General features: G+C 39.3%; 2 protein-coding genes and 1 pseudogene across 2 annotated transcripts; 2 read left to right on the forward strand and 1 right to left on the reverse strand.

Annotated features, from left to right (window-relative positions):
- Positions 1 to 131: 131 nt before the first annotated feature.
- On the reverse strand, positions 132 to 9,731 carry LOC140670350 (uncharacterized; annotated as a pseudogene).
- A 10,810-nt stretch (positions 9,732 to 20,541) lies between these two features.
- On the forward strand, positions 20,542 to 20,985 carry LOC140670352 (uncharacterized). Its single transcript, XM_072900915.1, has one exon. The coding sequence runs from the start codon at positions 20,542 to 20,544 to the stop codon at positions 20,983 to 20,985; it is 444 nt and encodes a 147-aa protein (XP_072757016.1).
- Position 20,986: 1 nt separating this feature from the next.
- On the forward strand, positions 20,987 to 21,898 carry LOC140670725 (uncharacterized). Its single transcript, XM_072901453.1, has one exon. The coding sequence runs from the start codon at positions 20,987 to 20,989 to the stop codon at positions 21,896 to 21,898; it is 912 nt and encodes a 303-aa protein (XP_072757554.1).
- Positions 21,899 to 23,778: the final 1,880 nt, after the last annotated feature.

The following is a 23,778-nucleotide window of genomic DNA, read 5'->3' on the forward strand; positions in this document are numbered from 1 at the left end:
TTGAAATTAACAAATAAAGATATAAAATGTTAATTATTAAACATCTCTTATAAAATTAAATAAACAATTCTTTTCTTTGGCTTTCAAAATAAAATACTAATTATAATTATTAAATATCTTCTAAAATGAAATTAATAATTCTTTTCTTTAGCTTCCAAATCTTCTGCATCTGCAAGAAGCTGCAGAATTGCTATTTGTAGTAGACGAAATCTCTTACGTGATAAGTTTCGCATCCCATCTGATAAACTAGCTACAAAACAATCAACAGCATCTTTTTCGGGAACTGGAGCATTCAGAATGCTTTTAAGCTCAGTTTCCAATGAAAAAGACTCGTTATGTGTACTCAGCTGCAATAATAAAAGTTTATTAAATTAGTGAAGGAAGAAAATCTAGGCAGCTTTCGCAAAAAATTAAAATGATCCAGATTAAAATGATCCTGCGCTGTGAGTGGTCAAATTTGAAATTTCATTGAATAAAATTTTTATGAGCTTCAATGAAATTTCAGATTTGACCAATCACAATGCAGGATCATTTTAATCTGGATCATTTTAATTTTTTGCGAAAGCAACTCATATTATAGCATAATTAGTTAATAAACCTGTTCAAAAAGTTTCAGATGGTTTTTGAAGACTTTAAAATTTCTAAGTATTTCCAGCAAGAAATTACAGTTATAGTATTTTACAATAATCACGCCTACTTTTTCAAAATGAGTCAATTAGAAAATTAAATGAGATTCAAGAATTATAAAATCAATTGTTAGATTTCTATAAAAAGATGTAATAAAACTATGATTTTCTCTTACTTTTACTGGACGTAGAAGTTTGTGACGACTGTGAAGTTCGTGACAACTGTGAAATTTGTGACCTCAGTCTATTTTGACATATATTTGAGGTTGAGAAAGTTGAAGGTAACAAAGAATCGTCTTCTTCTTGTGAGCTCTCAGCACCTTTATCACAATCAGATAAATTACTGACAGTTCTAAAAAAACAATTATTTTAAATATGATTAGATTGCATAATTGAAATGTTGCATATAATGAATCAAATTTTATTTCTTTTACTATTTTTATTTAGTAAATAAAGAATACATAAAAATACATACTGTGCATTATCTAGTGGATCATCGATGAACTGCATAATCTCATAGAAGCGAAACCTTTTCTGCTTCTTCGGTTGTGCACTAGATCCACTTGGAACATATGCATTTATTTGACGTTTGTAACGCACGTAACAGTCTCTTAAATACTTCCATCTTTTTATTGCATCATCCGCAGTCATGAGTCCTGTAATGATAAAATTAATTCGTATTTATAGATTGTAACTTGAACTTCGCAATTTTATGTGCAATTATCTTGTAAATATTTATATACAAACCTCCTAGCATATTTTCAACCTCTTTCCATAGTGCTTTTTTTTAGCTTTTGTCCGTTCATTTAATGAAAACTGAAAATTCCATAGTGCTGGTTTTGTTTGCACTATATTAATTAAAGTTTCATCGCGGTAATACGTTGAGGACTGATGTTCATCACAAGTGTCCTTTAATTCTTTATTACTGTTCGGAACTTTATTATTTATTGTTAAAATATGTGCATTGCTAAAAAGCTTTAAATATTATTATTACAAAACTTACTAATAGTTACAACGAAATCTTCATCGATGGATACAGCATGCATATTCTCATCATAATGTTGAAGACATTTGTGATGAAATATTTCTTCCTGTACAGTAACTGCTAAAATTTCCCCACAATAACCACATTTTATGTTCTGAAATAAATATATTTTTTTGTAAATTAGTATACCTCCTAATATGTATTTATCATGTATTATACTTACTAAAAAATTATTGGTTTGCCTTTTTCCGCTCATTTTTATTATTTTTATTAGTGTAGGTTAGACTAAACTTTTGTATACACCGGTACGCCGCACAAATCAACGTAAAATCTATGCTGCGTAACAAAAACGAGCGTAAAGCTTGTGATTGGTCAAGCTCTTTTACGCCGTACGCCGGTACGCTGTACGCTGCTCCATGGGACGTCACCTTCAGTATATCCTACGTATATCCTATGGTTTTTCATAGATATCCTCTGGATATCCAAAAATTTTTTACTTATATCCGATGAACGTACTTATTAGGATCAACTTTTGCTATTTGGGATTATGGATTTATTAGTATGTTTTACATTATATATTATTAATTGCATGTAATCTTTTCACTTTAATATACAGGGTGTCTCAAAACGACCGTATCACTTCTCGGGTGCAGGTAGAGCGGGTTAAATGGAATAGAAAAGTCTTGTATCATTTTGCGATTTTCAGAATAATTATTGAGAAATTAATTTACAAAGATCGGCAAATCCGGCGCGAGTATCAGCTCGCCGCAAAAAGGACGGCCCACCGCTAGGCCGGTCGCTAAACGCGTGCAGCGTAAATAGGCGCCATTGCCTCGCGGTTACAGGGGCATAGACGAGAAGCGTTGATAAGAACAATAGATTAGCGATTATTATTTAGCGATCGGCCTAGCGGTGGGCCGTTCTTCTCGCGGCGCGCTGATACTCGCGTCGGATTTGTCGATCTTTATAAATTAATTTCTCAATAATTATTGCAAAAATCGCAAAATGGTAAAAAACTTTTTGATTCAATTTAACCCGCTCTACCTGCACCCGAGAGGTGAACGGTCGTTTTGAGACACCCTTTATATATATATATATATATTGTGACCGTGTATATTTTTCGGTTAACTACCGCTCCTTTATACAATTTTGACCGATGGACTGGCCTGCGGCACACCTTCGGCGCGATCGCTTAATTAATCGGCGTTTTGCTCTATCAGAACGATAATGTTTGGACGCCAGGCGCGATAATTCGCGCCGTCTCCAATTAACACGATATTTGCCAGATCCACTCAAAATCGTAAAACAAGTACGATCGCGACGGCAACTAAAGCGGCTAGTCAATACTTAAGTGGCAGAGGCAGGGGGGGGTGCGTCAGGAGCTGAACGGGATCGAGAATCGATACTTAACAAGCGAGAAAGCCTCCCGGAAAACAGACACAATTATTAAATTTAAGAATAAATATATTTGACAAGTATTAGTAGGATAAATATAGTATACAAGAAAATTCTCGGTATGGAACAAGAAAGTCTTTTGGAGAGAGTTATCCTAAATGCGACAACTAGACGTGTACGTCGCACGCTCGGCGCATGTGAAGGGCGCGTGACGGCGCGATGTCGCGACCGAGAGGTATCGAATTACCCGTGATTTAAGAGGAATTTAGACTTTTTCGCAGATCGCTCGCGGCTTATTAAGGTCGTGGCGATCGTAGAGACACTCTATTCTATAAGACACTGTAGATCTCGGCCGCGAATCGTCCGTTAATCGCGCTAACAGATTTACGATAAAGCTTCGGGAATGCATGTAAACATGCGCGGTCGACACGCATCGACCTCTGCCATCGATCACCACGGTACTTCTTACGTGTGGTATACGGCGTGTGAAATCCCCCAACACGCGGGATACACAGATTCAACGTTTTTGTACATAATATTACATTTGAATAAATTACAGTACAAGGATTGTTCCCGGATCGCGAGTCGATAAACGACACGGAATGTTAAAGTCGCACGCGACACGCAGTACACGAGCTCGCTTCTCGACGGATACAGTTTAACACGCGGTAACAAATTTCGACAACTAAACAATACGCAATACGGCAATATAATGACTATCGGTAGCGGTTACCGAGAGAGACGTTATGCCCTTTTACGACTCGGACGAAATGCGGCCCCTCGCAAATTCTAACAACGAACAAAACGGCAACAAATACGCGACGGCGGAATATAATCTCCCCGTGAATCGCGACAACTAAAATTACGGTAATTATAACAGGGCGCGTTCGTCCGAATCGCATGAGTTACTGGTTTGCCTATTAAATTCTTGGCTATTATGAACGTGGCCGTTTCGAACGTGGCCATTCCGAACGTGGCCATTACGAACGTGTGGCCATTCGGAACGTGGTCGTTTCGAACGTGGCCGTTTCGAACGTGGCCGTTTCGAACGTGGTCAAATTTAACAGTGGCCATTTCGAACGTGGGCAAATTATATCCACTCTTTACTTTCTTGCATGCATGCGTCCGTGCTTTACTTTCTTGCATGCGTGCGTACGTTCCTTGTATGCATACGTGCATGCTTTACTTTCTTGCATGCGTGCGTGCGTTACTTGCATGCATGCGTATCTTGCTTGCATGCGTGCGTGCGTTTCTTGCATGCATGCGTGCGTGCTTTACTTTCTTGCATGCGTGCGTACGTTCCTTGTATGCATACGTGCATGCTTTACTTTCTTGCATGCGTGTGTGCGTTACTTGCATGCATGCGTATCTTGCTTGCATGCGTGCGTGCGTTTCTTGCATGCATGCGTGCGTGCTTTACTTTCTTGCATGCGTGAATGCTTTACTTTCTTGCATGCATGTATGCGTGCGTGCGTTCCTTGCATGCAAGCCAGATACGCACGCACGCATGCATGCAAGGAACGCACGCACTTATGCAAGCAAGAAAGTAAAGCATGCATGCATGCAAGGAACGCACGCACGCATGCAAGCAAGAAATTAAAGCATGCATGCAAGCCAGATACGCACGCACGCATGCATGCATGCGAGAAACGTACGCATGCAAGCAAGAAAGTAAAGCATGCATGCATGCAAGGAACGCACGCACACATGCAAGCAAGGAACGCATGCACGCATGGAAGCGTCTGAAACGGCCACGTTCGGAATGGCCACATTCGGAATGACCACGTTCGAAACGACCATTTTCGTAATGGCCACGTTCGAAATGGCTACGTTCGGAATGGCCACGTTCGTAATGGCCACGTTCGAAACGGCCATGTTTGGAATGACCACACGTTCGGAATGGCCACACGTTTGGAATGGCCACACGTTCGAAACGGCCACGTTCGTAATGGCCACGTTCGGAATGGCTACGATCCCGATTTACCACGTTAATATTGACCACGGTCCTGATTGACCACGTAAATATTGACCACACACACACACACACACACACACACACACACACACACACACACACACACACACACACACACACACACACACACACACACACACACACACACACACACACACACACACACACACACACACACACACACACACACACACACACACACACACACACACACACACACACACACACACACACACACACACACACACACACACACACACACACACACACACACACACACACACACACACACACACACACACACACACACACACACACACACACACACACACACACACACACACACACACACACACACACACACACACACACACACACACACACACACACACACACACACACACACACACACACACACACACACACACACACACACACACACACACACACACACACACACACACACACACACACACACACACACACACACACACACACACACACACACACACACACACACACACACACACACACACACACACACACACACACACACACACACACACACACACACACACACACGGGAGGGTGTAAGGGAAGGGCCTCTGGCCTTTCCCCTCTTACACCCACCTTGCTACGCGTAGAACATTGCAAACCCATGCGAACTTTGCTTTGTCTTGCAACGTACATTGCACGTACGTCAATATTAACATGGTCAATCGGGAACGTGGACATTACAAACGTGTGGCCATTCCGAACATGGTCGTTTCAAACGTGGCCGTATCGAACGTGGCCGTTTCGCACGTGGTCAAATTTAACCGTGGCCATTTTGAACGCTTCCTCGTTGATACAGCCGCGTGCAGAACGAATGTCGACACGACATGATGATCGTGAAGAACGACATTCGACACCCAACCGTGACGAACAACGACCGACATAGGATTTATAACCCCGACGTCACGGAGAGAATGCACAAGGCAACCGCGGACGTAACGATTAATTAAACTGCGCGACTGACTCAGTCGCGTTCCTTGCTACGAGTCGCCCTCAAGAACCGTACAAAAGAAAAAAAATCGAGCACTCACTCGTATCCCACTTCTGAGCTGTAAGGAACGACTTTGGATTTGAGGAAACGCGCGAAAGGAAAAGTGATTTCGTGTCGATTATATTTGAACAATAAATATTTATTGAAATTGGCGGACTTGCTTACAAAAAACACGACTAGTCAGTACCGCGGTTAACGAAAGAATGGCGGCCGAACCTCGTGTCGCCCCGAGCGGGTGCGCACCGGAAGGCCGCTAGTCTCGCTACCGCCTATCATCGCTACCGCGCCGGAAGTAACCAGCGCCAATAAAAGGTCATGCCTTATATTTGTATGACCCTTAACCTATACTTTATTTATATATTTAATATTTAGTTTACTTACTGATGAAAAGATCTTCGCGGCTCCTTACTGCTTCTCTACTTGCATAAAAAACATGTATACACCATATTTTTTAATATTTCTTTTTTAATAATAATATAATAGATTGTATATAATAAATTGCATTTTACGTATCACTTGGGTACTGATGTTGGCACTACGTTCCTGTGCGACTGACTTTTAACCAATCAGATTCGTAGATAGAGACAGAGGTAATTTACGGCCACTTGCTATCTCGCTCATTTTTGTGGAGTCTGTTTCATACATGGATAAAGAAAGGACAGTGCAGTCCATACTTTAGGTCGATGGGTGATTCAGCTACCGACTGAGTCACGAAGTCGTATCATTCGCGTTCTATCTTTTCTTTTTACTTTTAACGTAGTCCGTTATTATCGTCAGTACACTTCTCTTGCTTTGTACACGCCTACGTAAATTGTGATTTGTGACATCTCCGCATATCTAACTTGTGTACTGATTGAAATATATTCTATTCTTTCAATAAGCTATTGTGATGTGCGTGTGTACTTCCTGTGTATCACTATAAATAAGTATAAATATAATTATTTCTGTCCTTTTTAGCCTTTAAATTGATACGATTATAGATTTTTTATCTTATAAAAAACCTGTGATTATGTTGATTTAAGAGTTAAAATAGATAGAAATAAATAATAATAGGAATTTTTTCAAAATTTGCAAAAGTATAGTTAAATATAGAAGAAACATTTGATCATAATTTTGGTCAAGTACTGACTAGTTCAAAAAATATTGAATATAATTTTCTGAATTTCATCCTATTATCCGAGATGAAATATTATTTATTGTGAAAACGTGGCAACATAGCATTTAGCTAAGAAGAATGAGAGAGAAAAAAAATAACAGAAGCAAACTTCAACTCAAACTATAAGAAATCAATAATTCTATAAGATATAGAATTGCTAACTTATTTAAAATTAAATTTTTATGTATATTTTTTATTGTTTTATTTTTTCAGGATACTTTTAAATTTTTTAGAAATAATATACGAAAAAATAAATTTACCAAGACTTAAGTTTGTTAATTATAGTAACATCGAATAATTTATTAAAATTAAATTATACATACATAATTTATTGACATAATATGTCAATAAATTTCACAAATTACACATTTAAAAAGATTATATTTATAAAAAAAACACAGCTAGCTATTATATTTATGTTATGTTATACGAAGTATACAACTTAAATATAAAAAATATGAAAAAATAAAATTTGGGAACAAAACACAAATTTTTTTGAAATAAAATAAAACAAAATATTGCAAATTATCAGTCTATGAAAAAGAATAAATCAACAAAACCAGTCAATTATTTTCTGAATACTAGTTTTTTGTATTTGTTGTAATTCTTTATTTTTTATTTTTTCTTCAATAAATTTCTTCAAGGCTTCTGCGTCTGCAGCTTCATATTTGCTTTTTAAAATATCCAAAGTAATTTCGGTCGCTGCTAATTTTTGCCGAATCGATAAAGCAATAATATTTTGCATCGGCAAAGGTTTGCAAATTTTCTTTGGTTTTAATTGCTAATTTTCAATGATTAGTCTGTATTGGAAATACGAAAACTTGCACAATAAATTGCATGCCTTTTCGCAAAATTTCATTTCCTTCAAATTAAATTTGTTGTTATACGATTTTAATTGCTAGAGTGTCCTTCAAGCCAGCAAGAAAGTTCTCGATCACAGAAGCCAAACAAATCGCACAAATAAGTTTCAAAATCAAAGAAACAAACAACTTTTTTCTGGCGCCAACGACACTTTAGCAATCACCGCAAACATAAACAATTACAGCCGGTACGTAACCGTTTCAATTTTCATCAAGCATGCGCGACTTCAAAACGTGATCGGGAAGAAACACTGGCAAACGCCAAGTCGGCTCTCGCGCAGAGCAAATTCGCGTAGCACGCGTCGCAACCCTTTGGCAGCCAATAAAAACCAACACTTTGGCATTGTCTCGATACTTTTAAAATAATTGATCAGCACACCAAGTGTCAAATCTATAAAGCGGCGCTGACTAAAGATTCGACAGCTTTTTGCTAAACCGCTTTGCCCGCATCTCTTGCAACACCGCTGATTTGTTTAAAGTACGCGCACTATCGCCGTGTCAAACGCACCGCTTTGCGATCAACCGCTGTCTCACGCATTACTAACATCATCGCTTCAAACGCGCTGCACTCTCGCGATTATTCACTTGGAAAACTTGTTTATTATTTGTTCATTTGTTTATTTGTCAGTGAATTATTGAGTTTTATAAATTTAATAAAGAGATACAAAAAAGGGACAATTTTATGTCGTAATAACGTGATGTTGACCCTCGCCCATTGCTTCGCCGTGATAATCGAAAACAGTCTGTTTTGAGAATAAAGTTACATTTTCCAACAAAATGTTATTGTTAATTTTCAATTTTTTCAATATTTTATGAAGAATCGTACAATCATTTATTGCATTGTGTGCTCCAATTTTTTGCATATTTAATACATTGGCTAGTCCACTGAGCGTACATGAATCCTTTCCTTTTCTACCTGATATTTTCCTTATAATTGACAACGTGTCTATAAAGCCACGAATTACCATTGAAAAATCACTTATTAAATTGTTTTTAGTGACTGCTCTGAATAATCTAGAGCCATCAAAATAAAGATTATGCGCTGCTATACAATATTTTTTTCCAAACGATTGTAACCAAGTATTAAAATCTCTTAATGTTATTCTAATAGAAATTGATGATACTTTTACTCCATTATGCATAAGATCGCCGTAACAATTGACTAAACCATGAGCTTCAGAGGCCTTTGGTGAAATTTGTTGAGTGGGATTGATGTAAGTTGAAAAAACAGTTTTGTTACATTTCGCGGCAATTTGTAAAATATCGCAATCAGCTTGAAATCCAGAAGTTTCTAAATCAACAAGAATGATAGGAATTTCATAAAGATTTTCAAGACTGGAATCATATTCGTTATTTACTGGAACAGCAAGTTCGGTAAAAAGAGCACAACTAGTCTCATAAGTAACTCCTTCTACATTCTCTTTTCTATGTCGTACAACAGTGCGAAGCTTTTTCAATTGCATACGTCTTTTTTTGTATTCAGGTGTTTTAATCAATTTGCGTCTCTTCAACAAAATTCTCTTTTTTTTTAATCCTGAATGTGGTGTTTTCCTGGCGATAAATTGAGTTTTTTAACAATTTCTTGCGTGTATGCTTCTCTTATATCTTTTAGCCTACAGCACAAGCGAAACGAAAGTCAGCAGAAGCAGTCATGCTGTAGCACCTAGACTTAGGAGCTTTGCTGGCCATGGTTGCATAAACTTTCGTTTGCGTTGCTAGATGCACCGGCTGAGAATTTTTGCGCATTTGAGGCTAATTTGTCAACGATGTCTTTGAGTTCTTCAAATAATCGCTGATCTTGAAAACCACCGGGTATAATTTTGTGATTATAATTTTTCTTATTTTCAACGAATTCGCACCAAGTACCACATTTAGTGTGATTGTTGAAAACATGGTAGAAAATGCTTCGGATTGTATATTTGCTAAAGCTACACTATCGCCTTTATTCCGAGCTAGAGCATATATAAAATATCTATGAAGATATGTGATGCGATTTTTGGTTAATTCTTTGTAATTTTTGTGAATGTTGTACATCTTTTTCTTTACGCTTCCTGACGTATGGTTGACGTTAGACTGTTTGATGATTGGATGGCTGAATGCAGCTCTACAGGGGTGCGTTCGAAAATAGCACCTATGTGCATTGTATTATATCCGATTCGTTCGAAAACACCAAATAAGCACACTGGATGATACATCCGCGATCGTTCTAAAATCTTCTACTAAGAGTACCCATGTGACTTTTCTCCACTCTCTTTTTTGTAGTGGAATTTAGTGGATATTGTAGTGAAACGCGGAAATTGGTGAGAAATAAAATCAAGTTAGTAGTAATGGGGCAGGTATGGCCCGTCAAAACAAACCCCCACCACCGCGCCTTCGGGCATCGCGGGGGGTGTCTGGTGTTTTTCCCCACCACCACCGGGACTGACAGAAAAATAGTGGTGGTTGGAGGGGGAAGGGTTCGTGTTCAGGTAAGAAAAATTTATTTTTTGGAAAAATTTTCTGGTTTTCTCGGGACTTGAACCTGGGTCCTTCGTATTGCTGATCCTGGTCCTGGTGTGTTGAGCTAAATAAGAACTTACTAGAGTAAAGGTTAGATAAGGCATTTATGTTACGTAGTGGGGCAGGTATGGCTCTTGGTCCGATATCGGTTACGGTGCTGGTGAAGGGAGTAAAAAGCGCTTTGACGTTCTGCAAGCGGTATGGCTCTTGGGGCGATAACGGTTACGGAGACGGTGGTGGGACGGAAAAGCGCGTTCTGCACGTGGGGCAGGTATGGCCCGTCAAAATAAATGACGTCGCATGGTAGTTGACCATGTATAACGTCATGCTTGTGAAAATGAAAAAAAAGATAATAACATAGGAACGTGCAGGTTCTGTCAAACGCGATGGTATGACGCAACGAAAGAAATAGTATTATCGGTTTTTTATATTACGATGAGCGCCTATTGTTGAAAGAGGTTGCGGAACATCCTCTTTCAACAATAAAAGTAACGGAACTACTTATATGTAAAATGGGAAAGAGGAGTGGGTGAAAGAAATCGACAATAGATTTAAATGTACAAATATGTAACGTTTATATTTAAAATTTTTTACAAAATCAAAATTATTCAAGAAGTTTTTACAAAATGAATAATTGAAGAAAATATTCCTGGGATAATGATTATAATTTTCGTTTTGTTACTATCATATGTACAATTTTATTGAGGTAAAGCGAGATTATTTCTAAAAATGTTATTTCAAAGTATATATCAAGAAATGATAAATCTTTTAACTGAATGCGAACGTTACGTTCTATTTCCTTGCTATTACTATTGATCAGAAGTTTTATAATACTGCTATTAATGTTACTATTGATAGGAAGATTTATCTCCATTTCGTTCATTAGATATCGCGCACATTCGTTGACACTGTTGGAAATTAAATTTAGTTGATTCAAACGAGCGTTTACACATCCAACTATATTTTCCAGTTCGCTGGCGAGTGTCCTAGCGTGGTGCTCGCGGTATTATTCCGCCTAGGACATTTTTGCAATTTTCGCGAACTTTTGAATATCGCCGGAGAAGTTATCGAATCGCGAATCTGTTTTGGTGAGGAAGAGAGCGATGCTGGTGGGCACATAGAATTTCTTCGGCTGCATTTTCATCGATTTCTCCAGAATTTGAATGGTAAGTTTTTATTTTTACTTTTATCGGGTTTAAAATTATAAAATATGTTATTTAAATCAAACAATTTTTAGACTCAACGCGTCCGATCGCGATCGCGAGAGTCGAAGGAAATCGTCTCCCTCGAATAAACGAAGATCGAACAGGAAGATTAAGTTTACGCAGGAGACGACAAGCAGACACGTCGCCAGAGGCGGGACCTTCACATAAGTTTTAACACATATTTTATAGCGTTGGTGAAAAACAAAATATTATTTTTCAAATTTTAAAATATCGTACATTTCAGGACGGGCTCGCATAGTGTTAACTCCAGAACCTCCTGTTATCGATTTAACGGAGGGGGAAGAGAATGACACTGAGGAACCGCTTTCCGGAGAAGTTAGCTCGATTGACGAAGTGGTTATATTCTCCCAGATTGCAAGTAAGTAAAAAATATTACATCGAATAAAAAAAAATAGCGCGAAAGATTTTTTAAACAAGAGAAATAATACAATATTTTTTAGATTACATCGCAGCAAACGAAGAAGTACGGAATGAAGACCTTATGAAGGGAAATGAAGAGGCAGAAATAGAATCGGGCGAAATGACTGAGGAAGAAGAAGAAGAAGAAGAAGAAGAAGAAGAAGAAGAAGAAGAAGAAGAAGAAGAAGAAGAAGAAGAAGAAGAAGAAGAAGAAGAAGAAATGAGAGAAGAGGAAGAAGGAATGAGAGAAGTGGAAGAAGAAGCGGAAGACGAGGAGGAGGAAGAAGAAGAAGAAAATGATATAAATGACGTGTCGATGATAGAAGAAGGTAATAACTTAACACATTCTTTAGTTCTTCTCTTATGTTTAAATTTTATTTTAATTGAAAAAATTTTACTAGGAAACTTTTACTCAACAACTATCGTCTCCGATTTCATACACGCCGGTGTATGATCCCTAAAGATATACCGGCGTAACAGAAGGTTGAAGGGAGAAGATTAAAACGAGTAAGTTAGCTTAACATAAATAATAACGTAACAATTTTACATTATTAACAAAATTTAAACGTAAGAGAGAAATATTTTACGAAATATTTCATCAAAATAATTTAATTATTCTTATTTTTCACAGTACAGATCGGGGGTGGAAGAAGCGGCGAAATACAACCTCAATAAGATCAACATCAACAAGTACGCGTAGGAGAAGAAGAAAATCACTCGCATGCAGATGAGGAAACACTTGACGCTGTGGAAAACGAGCCCGATAGAAGAGAAGAGGAGGGTGTATATACTGGCGATCAGGTAGAAAATAATTTTAGAAGTATTGTATTATTATCGGAAAACGTGCGCCAATTTAGAAATTTCGGTATAGAGGGACGCGAAATTAGTTTTTGTATCCGACCCGTACCCGAGGGGGCTAATGTATATAACTGGCTAGAGAACGCGTTTCGGGAACTTCACACGTACATAACGCGTTCGTGCGTACCAGGTGATTACGTCGGGATGACTTTTGATTCCGGAAATTTTACGCGTGGACCCGCAGGTATATCGTTCCGACCATTTCGCGACTTGACTTACGAGAATATTTGGAATCTTGTAAGTTCGTTAGCGCAAAGTTGCGACGGTCATGATATAGCGTTTAATATCCGCGTTTCTAAAGTTACTCCTCCTCAGGGAAGCGGACGTAACGCACTTACACGGGATATTATTGTTCGATTTTAACGATTTCCAATTCCGACAATTTATGTTTCCCTCGTGCGCTTGTATCCGCTCAAATTTTTAACGAGCGTGGAAATTTGCGCACGGGAGAGTTACATGAAAAATGGAACGCAGTGAGACGACAAAACTCTGTGTTATAACGCGACTTAGCGTTGCAACTTACGAGGAATGCGGGTGTCACGATTCCTGAGGAAGGAAGCGGAATTCCCGAAATCGAACGCTTTCAACAATATCTCGCCGGGGATAATAATGCTATAGTGATATATAATATCGTTACTTTTGGTCGGGGCGGTAAACCGTTGTACAACGAGGTTGAATTCTTAGCCTCTCTACAGTGAGAAACAAGAACGTGCTTAAATATATTATTTCATCTGGACATAAAGCATTTCGACGTAATTTTAAATTTAAGGGCCGCCGCGGGTGGGCAAGGATACTGCGTTCCGTGTAATTTAAGTTATCGCTATAAGGGGGAGCATCGATGCTCTAACAAATGTCCGCGATGTAACGTGATGCCGCCGTGCGAGCAAACAGATACGCCACATATTAGGTGCGATAATTGTGGACGGGGATTTTTTAATCGTGAGTGCTTGGAGCGTCACCGCGCGCGGAAATCATACGATGGAAAATCGCAAAAAAGCGTTTGCGAAATTGTACGATTTTGTAACGATTGCGGCCGGTTAATTCAAAGAAATAAACACGAATGCGACATGGCTTATTGTACCGTGTGTCATTCTTTACAATCGCTGAACCACTTTTGTTATATGTTACCTATTCGGCGCGGCGATAATTCCAATCCTTATTGTGCGGAATTTATCGAAGAGAATGGGGAGCAACAACAACGGAGGAACGGCGGCGAAAATAATTGTATACCCGCACGTAAAAAAAGCCGCGTAGCATTCGTGTTTTACGACTTTGAGACGAGGCAAGACGAAACGCTCCAAGGTACCACGAATGTAAAAATTCACGTGCCTACGCTCTGCGTCGCTCATCAAATTTGTGAGTCATGCGCGGAAATAAATGAAACCTCGGTGCGATGTCGTTGGTACGGGATTCGGGAATATATATTTTATCGTAATCCCGTACAGGAATTTGTAGATTTTGTAACGCGTCCGACAAAATATTTCAAACAAATAATTTGTATCGCACATAACGCTAAATCGTTTGATGCTCAATTTATTTTACATCATATCGTGAAAAACCGTATCTTGTTAGAGCCGCAAGTAATTTTAAATGGAACGAAAATAGTTGTATTAACGGACGTACAAAATTTATCAATAGTGTTAATTATATGCCGATGCGTTTATTCGAATTACCCAAGGCTTTCGGTCTGACGGATATTTCGAATAAAGGTATTTTTCCTCATTTATTTAATACTATCGATAATCAATCTTATGTCGGTCCACTGCCCGATGTACAATATTATTCACCTGATTCTATGCAGGTGAAAGAACGCGAAAAATTTTTGGCATGGCACTCGGAGATGACGCGTGCGAACTACGTGTTTGATTTTCAACGCGAAATATTAGATTACTGCCGTAATGACGTAGATATTCTTAGACAAGCGTGAATGGCTTTTAGAAAGATCTTTTTACAGCGCGGGGATATGTGTCCATTCGAGGAATGTACAACTATTGCTTCTACGTGCATGAGAGTATTCAGAAAAAACTTTTTGCGCGAAAGAGAGATAGGTGTTATTCCTGCGGGTAGTTACAGACGTGTAAATATTCAGCCGCGCAAAGCTCTACAGTGGTTAGTGTGGAAGGAGCGTGAGCTCGGTCATTGCATTTTCCACGCAGGGCGAAGCAGGGAATATCGTTTACCCGATGGCACGCTTGTCGATGGGTACTACGAGTCTGCGGAAAACGGGGTAACGCAATATTACGTGTTACAATTTCATGGATGTTTCTGGCATGGTTGTCCGAGATGTTTTCAAGTCAATCGCGATAAACCGCTTTCGTCAGATCATACAGATACAATCGATTTACGTTATGAGCATACCGTCGCAACAACATCGCGTCTTCGAACACGGGGATACAGGGTGATAGAGAAATGGGAGTGCGACTTTGATTGCGATATAAATGAAAATGTTGAGATGCGTGAATATTTACAACGTCATCAAATGTTAGACAACGAACCGCTCGATCCTCGACACTCCTTCTACGAAGGGCGCACGGAAAATATTGTGACGCGCTACGAGATTACGGGAACGGAGAAGATACGTTATGTTGATGTATGTTCACTGTACCCGTATGTGTTGAAAACCGGTGCTTTTCCGATCGGGCATCCAACGATATACGTAGGCGAGGAATGCGCGGAATTAATCGGAATATCGCCGGGATATAATTTCGACTCGGTCGAAGGAATTGTTCGTTGCAGAGTACTCTCTCCCCGCAATCTTTTTCACCCTGTATTACCCTATCGCGTGCAGGGTAAATTATTATTCGTATTGTGTCGTGCTTGTTGCGAAACATTTTCTCAATCCGTGTGCGCTCATGAACCTTTCGAACGCGAATTCGAAGGTACATGGATATCGTGCGAATTAAAGAAAGCTATTGAGAAAGATTATTTTGTGACAGAGGTTAGTGAGATTTAATAGTATAATGTCACTCGTTATAATCACACCACGCGCCAGGGAGGTCTATTCGCCGGATATATAAACACATTTTTACAATTAAAGCAGGAGGCTAATGGTTGGCCGAGCGAATGCACAGATGACGATGCTAAAGAGCGATATCTTCGTGAGTACGAGGAAACAGAAGGTATTGCTCTTGAGAAAAATAACATCGTACACAACCCCGGTTTACGTTCGGTCGCGAAACTAGCGTTAAATTCTTTTTGGGGAAAATTTGGTCAACGCGAAAACTTGCCACATACTGACATCGTTAAAACGCAGCAGAAATTAATGAACCTACTCACTAGCCCGCAACACGAAATAACCGATATATTGCCCGTAAACGACGAGGTAATATATGTTTCGTCACGAATGCGACAAGAAGCAATCGTACCTTCGCCCCTTACTAATGTAGTAATAGCAGCTTACACAACGGCACAAGCAAGATTAAAATTATACGGATGTTTAGAAAAATTAGAAAACCGCGTTTTATATTATGATACTGATTCATGTATATACGTGAGTACCGGCGATCCTCAGGAATACGAACCGCGTACGGGTAATTTTTTAGGCGATATGACGGATGAACTCGCAAACTACGGCGAGGGTAGCTATATAGAGTCGTTCGAATCCGGTGGACCGAAATTTTACGCGTATGTGGCTCGTACACCCGATGGACTCACTCGCGAAGTTTGTAAAGTAAAGGGTATAATTCTGAATTTTGAAAACTCGCGCTTAGTTAATTTTATTAGCATTAGAGAATTATTATTACAAAGAGAAAGAGAGGAACAGGCAGAGGAACAAGTAGAAGAAACAACCCCTGAATCGAGGATAAATCTTCGGTTTAAAGCCATTCGGCGCACAGTGTTTCATGATATAATTACGCGTGATGAAACAAAAAGATGTGCGCCTGTGCTATTAAAACGAAGATTTATAAAAACAAAACGATATTCTCTACCGTACGGGTATTTATCAGAAACTTGATAGATATTAACATACTTTCCTGTTCACTCCTCTAACTTTGTGTGTAAAAATATAGAATTGCGCACGTTTTCCCCCTACCCTGCGTAAAATATAAATATTGTCAAAATGTAAAGTTTTGTAAAATAAAATTTTAGTTTTAAATATAGCTGTAATTTTTTTTATAATAAAATGTAAATCTTAATTTAGTTGGAAAATGTAAATATAGCTAATAAGAAAAATGCTATGTAAATGCATATATAAAAATAAAAAATTTATTTTATTTTTAATAAAAATACTGCTCCTATTTCTTCCCAACTTTTTATATTTTTTAGTTTTATTAATTTAGTTTTTAAGTGGTATATTTTTTATTTAGTAAAACAATAATTTTTTAAAAATGCGTACGCTCAATCCCTTGTTATCGCGAGCATATATATGCTGGTGAGAGCATTTTTACTAAAGTTACAGCTTATCACCGCGCCATTACGCTCAGCGAGATATTCGCTAGCGCGAGCACGCGACCGCCGCGGGTGGAGGGCCCCGAAGCGCGGATAAGCTTATTCCTCTGCATTCCAACGTTTAACATTAAAAATTTATCGCGCATGCGCATTTTTAACAAGCTTATTATTATTATTATTTGTAAGGGTGACGATGAACTTATTTCATTTATAAATTTGTGTATAAATGCGCAATCGCTCATTTTGCAAAATGGATGTACGCTGGAAACATCCTTGGACGTCGATCGTCTGCGGACCTACGGGATGCGGAAAACGATTTTCGTGGAAACTTTCCTTCGAAGTTTATCAATCATGTCCGATGTACGATTCGAGAGAATTTTATTTTATTACGCCGAGTGGCAAGATGCGTATCAGCGCTTACAACACGCTGTGAGTGAAAGAGAAGTAGAAGAGAAAAGCGCGCGAAGAAGCGGATACTTTAGCGGTAATAATACTTTGAAAAACGTGAAAAAAAAAATAATCGAATTTCGAGAGGGATTGCCGCGCCCGGAAGAATATTCCAACGATCCGCTTTCTTCGAAATTGGTAATAATCTTATGATATCGATCTATAATCATCATCGTGCGACGCTATCGTGGATCTGTTTACGAAAGGAAGCCATCATAAGAATCTCAGTGTTATTCTTATCTCGCAAAATCTGTTCCATCAGGGGTGTGGACAGCGTGACATATCTCTTAACGCGAATTATATAGTTGTTTTCAAAAATCCGCGTGATCGTGCCCAAATTCGTCATTTAGCACGTCAAGTATATCCCGACGACCCAAAGTTTATGGAAGAAGCATACTACGACGCAACCTCGAGACCGCATGAATATTTATTGCTTGATTTGAAACAATCCACTCCAGACGAATATCGATTTCGGGCGTGTATCTTTCCCGACGATTCGCTGCATTACGTCTACGTATCTCGTAGATCGAGCAATAGAGGAGGGAGTATATAAAAGGAAGGTGATTACATTCGCATCTTGCCAGTCGCGCTATTACATCGTAATGGTAAAAGAGAATAAATATCCTTCGTCACCGGCATCGCGGAATTCGTCGGACGGAGCAATAAAAACTGCTAGACGATCAATCGGCGAGCGAAACGCATGTCTTTTGAAAACTTTGTGCTATCTGAAAAAAAATCAAAGAGTGTCTTTTTTACGCACTGCAGATAATAAACTAATAAAGTGCATACAAGAGTGCGCTTATAATACACTCAAAGGAAACGTACCGCTTGGAAGTAACGAAAAAAGACGATTAGCCAAGCATAAAATCATCCTACGACGCGTCGCGACAAAACGAGGTAATTGGAGAGGCAGAAGAAAGCTACTGGTACAACGGGGAGGATTCTTACCCTATCTTATTGCTCCTTTATTCGAGGTTATATTATCACGGATTATCGGGAAATGAAAAATTATACAACTTTTTATATCAGATTTTTTTTCAGAATATAAAGTAAAGCATTAACGATTCCGATATTTGAATAATGGAAAGAGCTAAAAAAATGGTTTTAATTTCTACGGAAAATCTCGAGAGAATGCAGCGCATGCAACATCAACATCATCCGAAATAGCACCCAGCGCATCATCGTCGGATAATTCGATAAAACAAAATCTGGAAAATGTTAACGAAAATAATAATACGGTGCAGACGCCTGGAACTACTTTATCGCGACTGAGATGTGCCGTATTCTTAATCTCGCGACTCCCCGCGACGAGGGGGAAAGATGGAAAATGTATAAGGAAGTACTTCAACGTTATCTTCACTTTGTTCGAGCTGCGAGAAAACGTTTACGCAAAGATAATGGCGAGGTAGATGAAGAGCAGAACGAAGACATGAAAGATTTGTATGATGACGATAATGATGAACTTTTGGAAACGCAAACTTTAATTAGCAGTGACGGTAACATTAGCGATAGTAATGCTAGTAGCAGTTTCGGAAAAAAACGCGCTCAATCGGTGGAAATGATAAAACAAATAGTCGTCTCCGTGCCGAAATCTTATCGCGACAAAGCACGCGCTCTATTGAAATATTTGGTAGACACCCCGGAGTCTAAGATTAGCTGGGATAGACGCGGAGTTGTGACTATAGACGGTAGTCGTAACGGGATCAAATATCTCGGATCTCATAAACGACGCGATACGGGAAAGAAAAACCGTAAAAACAACCGGAAGAATTCAGTTTGCTCGATTACTGTATGATATAAACACGCCTTCCAATCTCATAGGTAATCGCGATTTGTTACGAGTTCATCGTATTAAAAATCCGTTACCTCGCGGGAGCTCCACTCCGAAGAAAACTCTGCGCTCAAAATCATACACTCGTAAATTAAACGAGTCCGACGCAGACACGATATTTGTATCCGCCGGCGAAGACAGCGCCGATGAAACATTAACACACGATAACGAAGATTCTCCGTCGAAAGGAAAAAAACGTTTACTTGATTGGATGAGACTCTAATGTCGGAATTCGAAAAACTGTATTACGACCCCTCGCAGGGTATTCCGCGGTGGACAATTTAACGCGAGCCGTTAAACCAAATTTTAGTCCCAACAATGTTCTCGACTGGCTTAAATCGCAAGACGCGTACACGCTGCATCGACCGGTACGACGAAAATTTCCGCGTTTACATTATAACGTGACAAATATCGACAATTTGTGGGAAGCTGATTTGATTGATCTCCGTAATCTCAAGAGCTATAATGACGGTTATTCCTATTTACTTGTAATCGATGTGCTTAGTAAATTTGTATGGGTTGAATCTTTACGTGACAAAACAGGTATCTGTGTAATACGAGCTTTTGAGCGTATATTCTCGAGAAGCAATGGTCGTCTACCGGTTTGCCTACAGACCGACAAAGGTAAAGAATTTATAGCGCGTCCTGTACAAAAATTCTTAAAAGAAAAAGACATTCGCTTTCGCGTAACTCGCAATCCTGATATTAAAGCAGCTATAGTGGAGCGTTTTAATAGAACACTCAAGGAACGTATGTGGCGTTATTTTACGCATAAAAATACACGACGTTACATAAATGTTTTGCAGGATATCGTTCACGCTTATAATCACACGCGTCATTCCATATCAAAATGCAACCTGCGGTCGTTACGCGGGAAAATTCTCGCATTGCGCGCGAAAATATAACTCTTCGTTGGAAAAACGAGAAATGCGAAAAACAAAAGGCTAAATATCGCGTTGGCGAACTCGTGCGAATCAGTAGAGCAAAAGTCACCTTCGAGAAAGGATACGAGGCAAAGTGGAGTGAGGAGATATTTCGAATTCATCGGGTTCTTGATTGGCGAAAACCGCAAGTGTACGAACTAAGTAACTTAGCTGGCGAGGTCATAGACGGTATTTTTTATGAGCAAGAATTAGCCCTAGTTAAGAAAAATTTACAGGAGGAAGAATTTATCGTCGATCGCGTGATAAAGAGCAGAGGACGTGGTGATAATAAACAGCTGTTAGTTAGCTGGCGTGGTTATCCTAGCAAGTTCGATAGTTGGATTCCCGTTTCAAGTTTAACAAATCTTTGAGATGAGGGAGGACCAATTTTTACTGGTTCTTCCGAGCAATAGCAGTATGTGTTATTTTCCGGACAATACTACCTCGTCATTTATTACGGAATTGCCTCAATCGATACAGTTACACGGCGAATGGAAAGTCGCGCTTAGCGAAATTCAATTTCCCAATACTTTTTTTCATATACAACGCGGTGAGAATATACTCACATTCGCCGATGTTGACATTCAAGGTAACGAGGAAAAAGATTCTGTGATAATTTCGAGGGAAGACGAAATACGGGCTGGCCTTTATAAAAATATGGACGAACTTCTCGACGCGATTAATACGACGTGTAAAGGAGTCGGTTCGCATTTTTGTCTGGATCGACGGGGGTTATCCGCCGGTAGTATAGAGTTTTACCTTGAGTGTGATGAAAATAAATGTAAACTAAATCATTATGTAAACTTTTCCGATAAACTTCTACGAATACTCGGTTTAGGGGATGCACTTTATAATGCTGCTAAGCGGGAAGGACGATACTATACTATGCTTACGACGTATAATCCTGATTCAAAAAAAAAATCTACATCAATTTTTGTTAAACTCGGTTTTGAAAAGGGATGCTTTGGATTCTTTAGTTACGAATCCTGTAGTTTGGCTCGCGGTATTCCCGATAAACTATTCGTTTATTGTGATATTTGCGAACCTTACATAACAGGCGATGTGCAGTCTCCTCTTCTCCGAATAGTGTCGGTCGAGGGGCATGGTCGCGATTACGAGTACGGAACGAATCAAGTGAAACATTTCTCTTCTCTGCATTATATCCCGTTACGACGAACAAATTTCAGTAGGATTGAAATCGATATAAGAGATCAGTTTGGAAAAAAAATAGCATTCGAATCCGGAACATCGACTGTGACGTTACACTTTAGGCGAACCCGTTAGTATTGCGAACGTCGGCGTCATAGGGAAAAAGATAAAAATTAAGTTCTCAAATGCAACATGATAGACTACTACGAGTATTACAATTTACAAAGCGGCAGAGGTGGTGGAATTCCGAGAGTTTTCGTCGGCGCACCTTATCAACGCGGTCATGGAATCGGAAGTTTTCTAGAAGGATTATTTAGACGTATACTACCTTATCTAAGTAGAGGAGCGCGTGCAGTAAGAAAGAAGCTTTACAAGCAGGTGTTAATATAATCGGTGATATTGAAAATAATATACCGCTAAAGGTGTCGGCCGAAAACCGTTTTAAAGAATCGCGCAAAAATCTCAAGAGAAAAGCTAAAGAAAAAATAAGTAGTCTGATGAAAGGCTCGGGATATAAGACAGATGCGAAAATGCACGCAGCTCAGTTTCCTTTCGCCGGGCTTAACGCGCGTATCGTTAAATCCGCGGTAACGTCGTCACGTAAACGTCGGCGATCAAATAAGAAAAGATTACCGAAAAAAACCAAAGCGCGGAATAAAACATTAAAAAGCAAGGGGAGAAAAAAAAATCGCAAGTCAAAGAAAAGACATAACTCCTCCGCGAAACGTCGTAAAACTTCTAGAAAGCGCACCGTATCCGACACATTTTCTTAAACGATACTACGCTAAACACAGTAGACAACGAAAATATCGGTAAAAATTTACGGTAAATATCATGTCTTTTCTTTATACGCATTCGAGCGAGTGTTTAAAAAGTGAACTCGATTTTTTTTCTTTACCACCCACGCAGACTAGCATCGAAAGTTCACAATGGATCTATTACAAACCTGTCAGCTCGCTCTCGGACGACTCACCGATAGAATTCGTCATCCCAGGCCATGGAGAAGAATATTTAGATCTCACACATACCATGCTGAGTCTTCGAGTGCGCGTGGAAACCAACGATGACCTCGCGCCGCGAACGGGAGATACCGCCGCCGCCACAGAGGTCAAAGTAGGTCCCGTAAATCATTTACTCCACTCCATCTTCAATCAGATCGACGTGTATTTCAATCAAAAGCTCGTGTCGCCTCTGAACAACGCTTACGCGTACCGTGCGTACATCGAGGCGTTGTTAAATTACTCTTCACCCGCAAAAACTATCCATCTAACCTCGAGTCTGTGGGACGCGGATACACCCGGATACATGGACGATCTATTGGAATCAAAAGGCAACGCCGCGCTCGTGAGACGAGCTCGATACATTCACGGAGAACGAGCGCTAGATCTTATAGGACATCTTCATTGCGACGTTTTCAATCAAGACAATTTTTTAATTAACGGCGTAGAAGTACGCTTACGACTTGTACGCTCGAAAGATTCATTTTGTCTCATGGAAAGTAACAGTTTATCGAAAATTCATATATTGGATGCCAGCTTACTTGTGAGAAGAGCGAAAATAAGCGCCGAGGTGTTACTCGCACACGCTAGAATGTTGAGTAAAGTTACTGCCAAGTATCCACTTACGAGAGTCGAGGTTAAAACTTTTACGATTCATAGGGGTAATGGCGGAATCAATAGATAATGCAATATTAGGTCAACTACCGAAACGAATAATAGTCGGTTTCGTCAATAATAAAGCATTTAATGGTGATAGAAAATTAAATCCGTTTAATTTTAAAAATTGGGGTATAAATTTCTTCTCGATGTATGTCGATGGTATGCAAATTCCCAGTAGGCCGTTACAGTCGGTTTTCTCGGTTGAAGAACCGCTTTATGTTGAAGCTTATCAAACCCTTTTTTCGGGGTATCCATTTTTTGAATGAAGGAAATTCTATAAGCAGAGAGGATTATTTCAAGGGATATACGTTATTTGCTTTTGACCTTACACCCGATTTGTCCGCTAATTGTGCCGGC

The sequence above is a fragment of the Anoplolepis gracilipes genome, chromosome 10 (assembly GCF_047496725.1).
Source record: "Anoplolepis gracilipes chromosome 10, ASM4749672v1, whole genome shotgun sequence".
Classification (NCBI taxonomy): domain Eukaryota; kingdom Metazoa; phylum Arthropoda; class Insecta; order Hymenoptera; family Formicidae; genus Anoplolepis; species Anoplolepis gracilipes.

Bases quoted from the DNA above. Each gene is read 5' to 3' on its own strand.
- LOC140670352 (XM_072900915.1), top strand. From the start codon at position 20,542: ATGCAACCTGCGGTCGTTACGCGGGAAAATTCTCGCATTGCGCGCGAA.
- LOC140670725 (XM_072901453.1), top strand. From the start codon at position 20,987: ATGAGGGAGGACCAATTTTTACTGGTTCTTCCGAGCAATAGCAGTATG.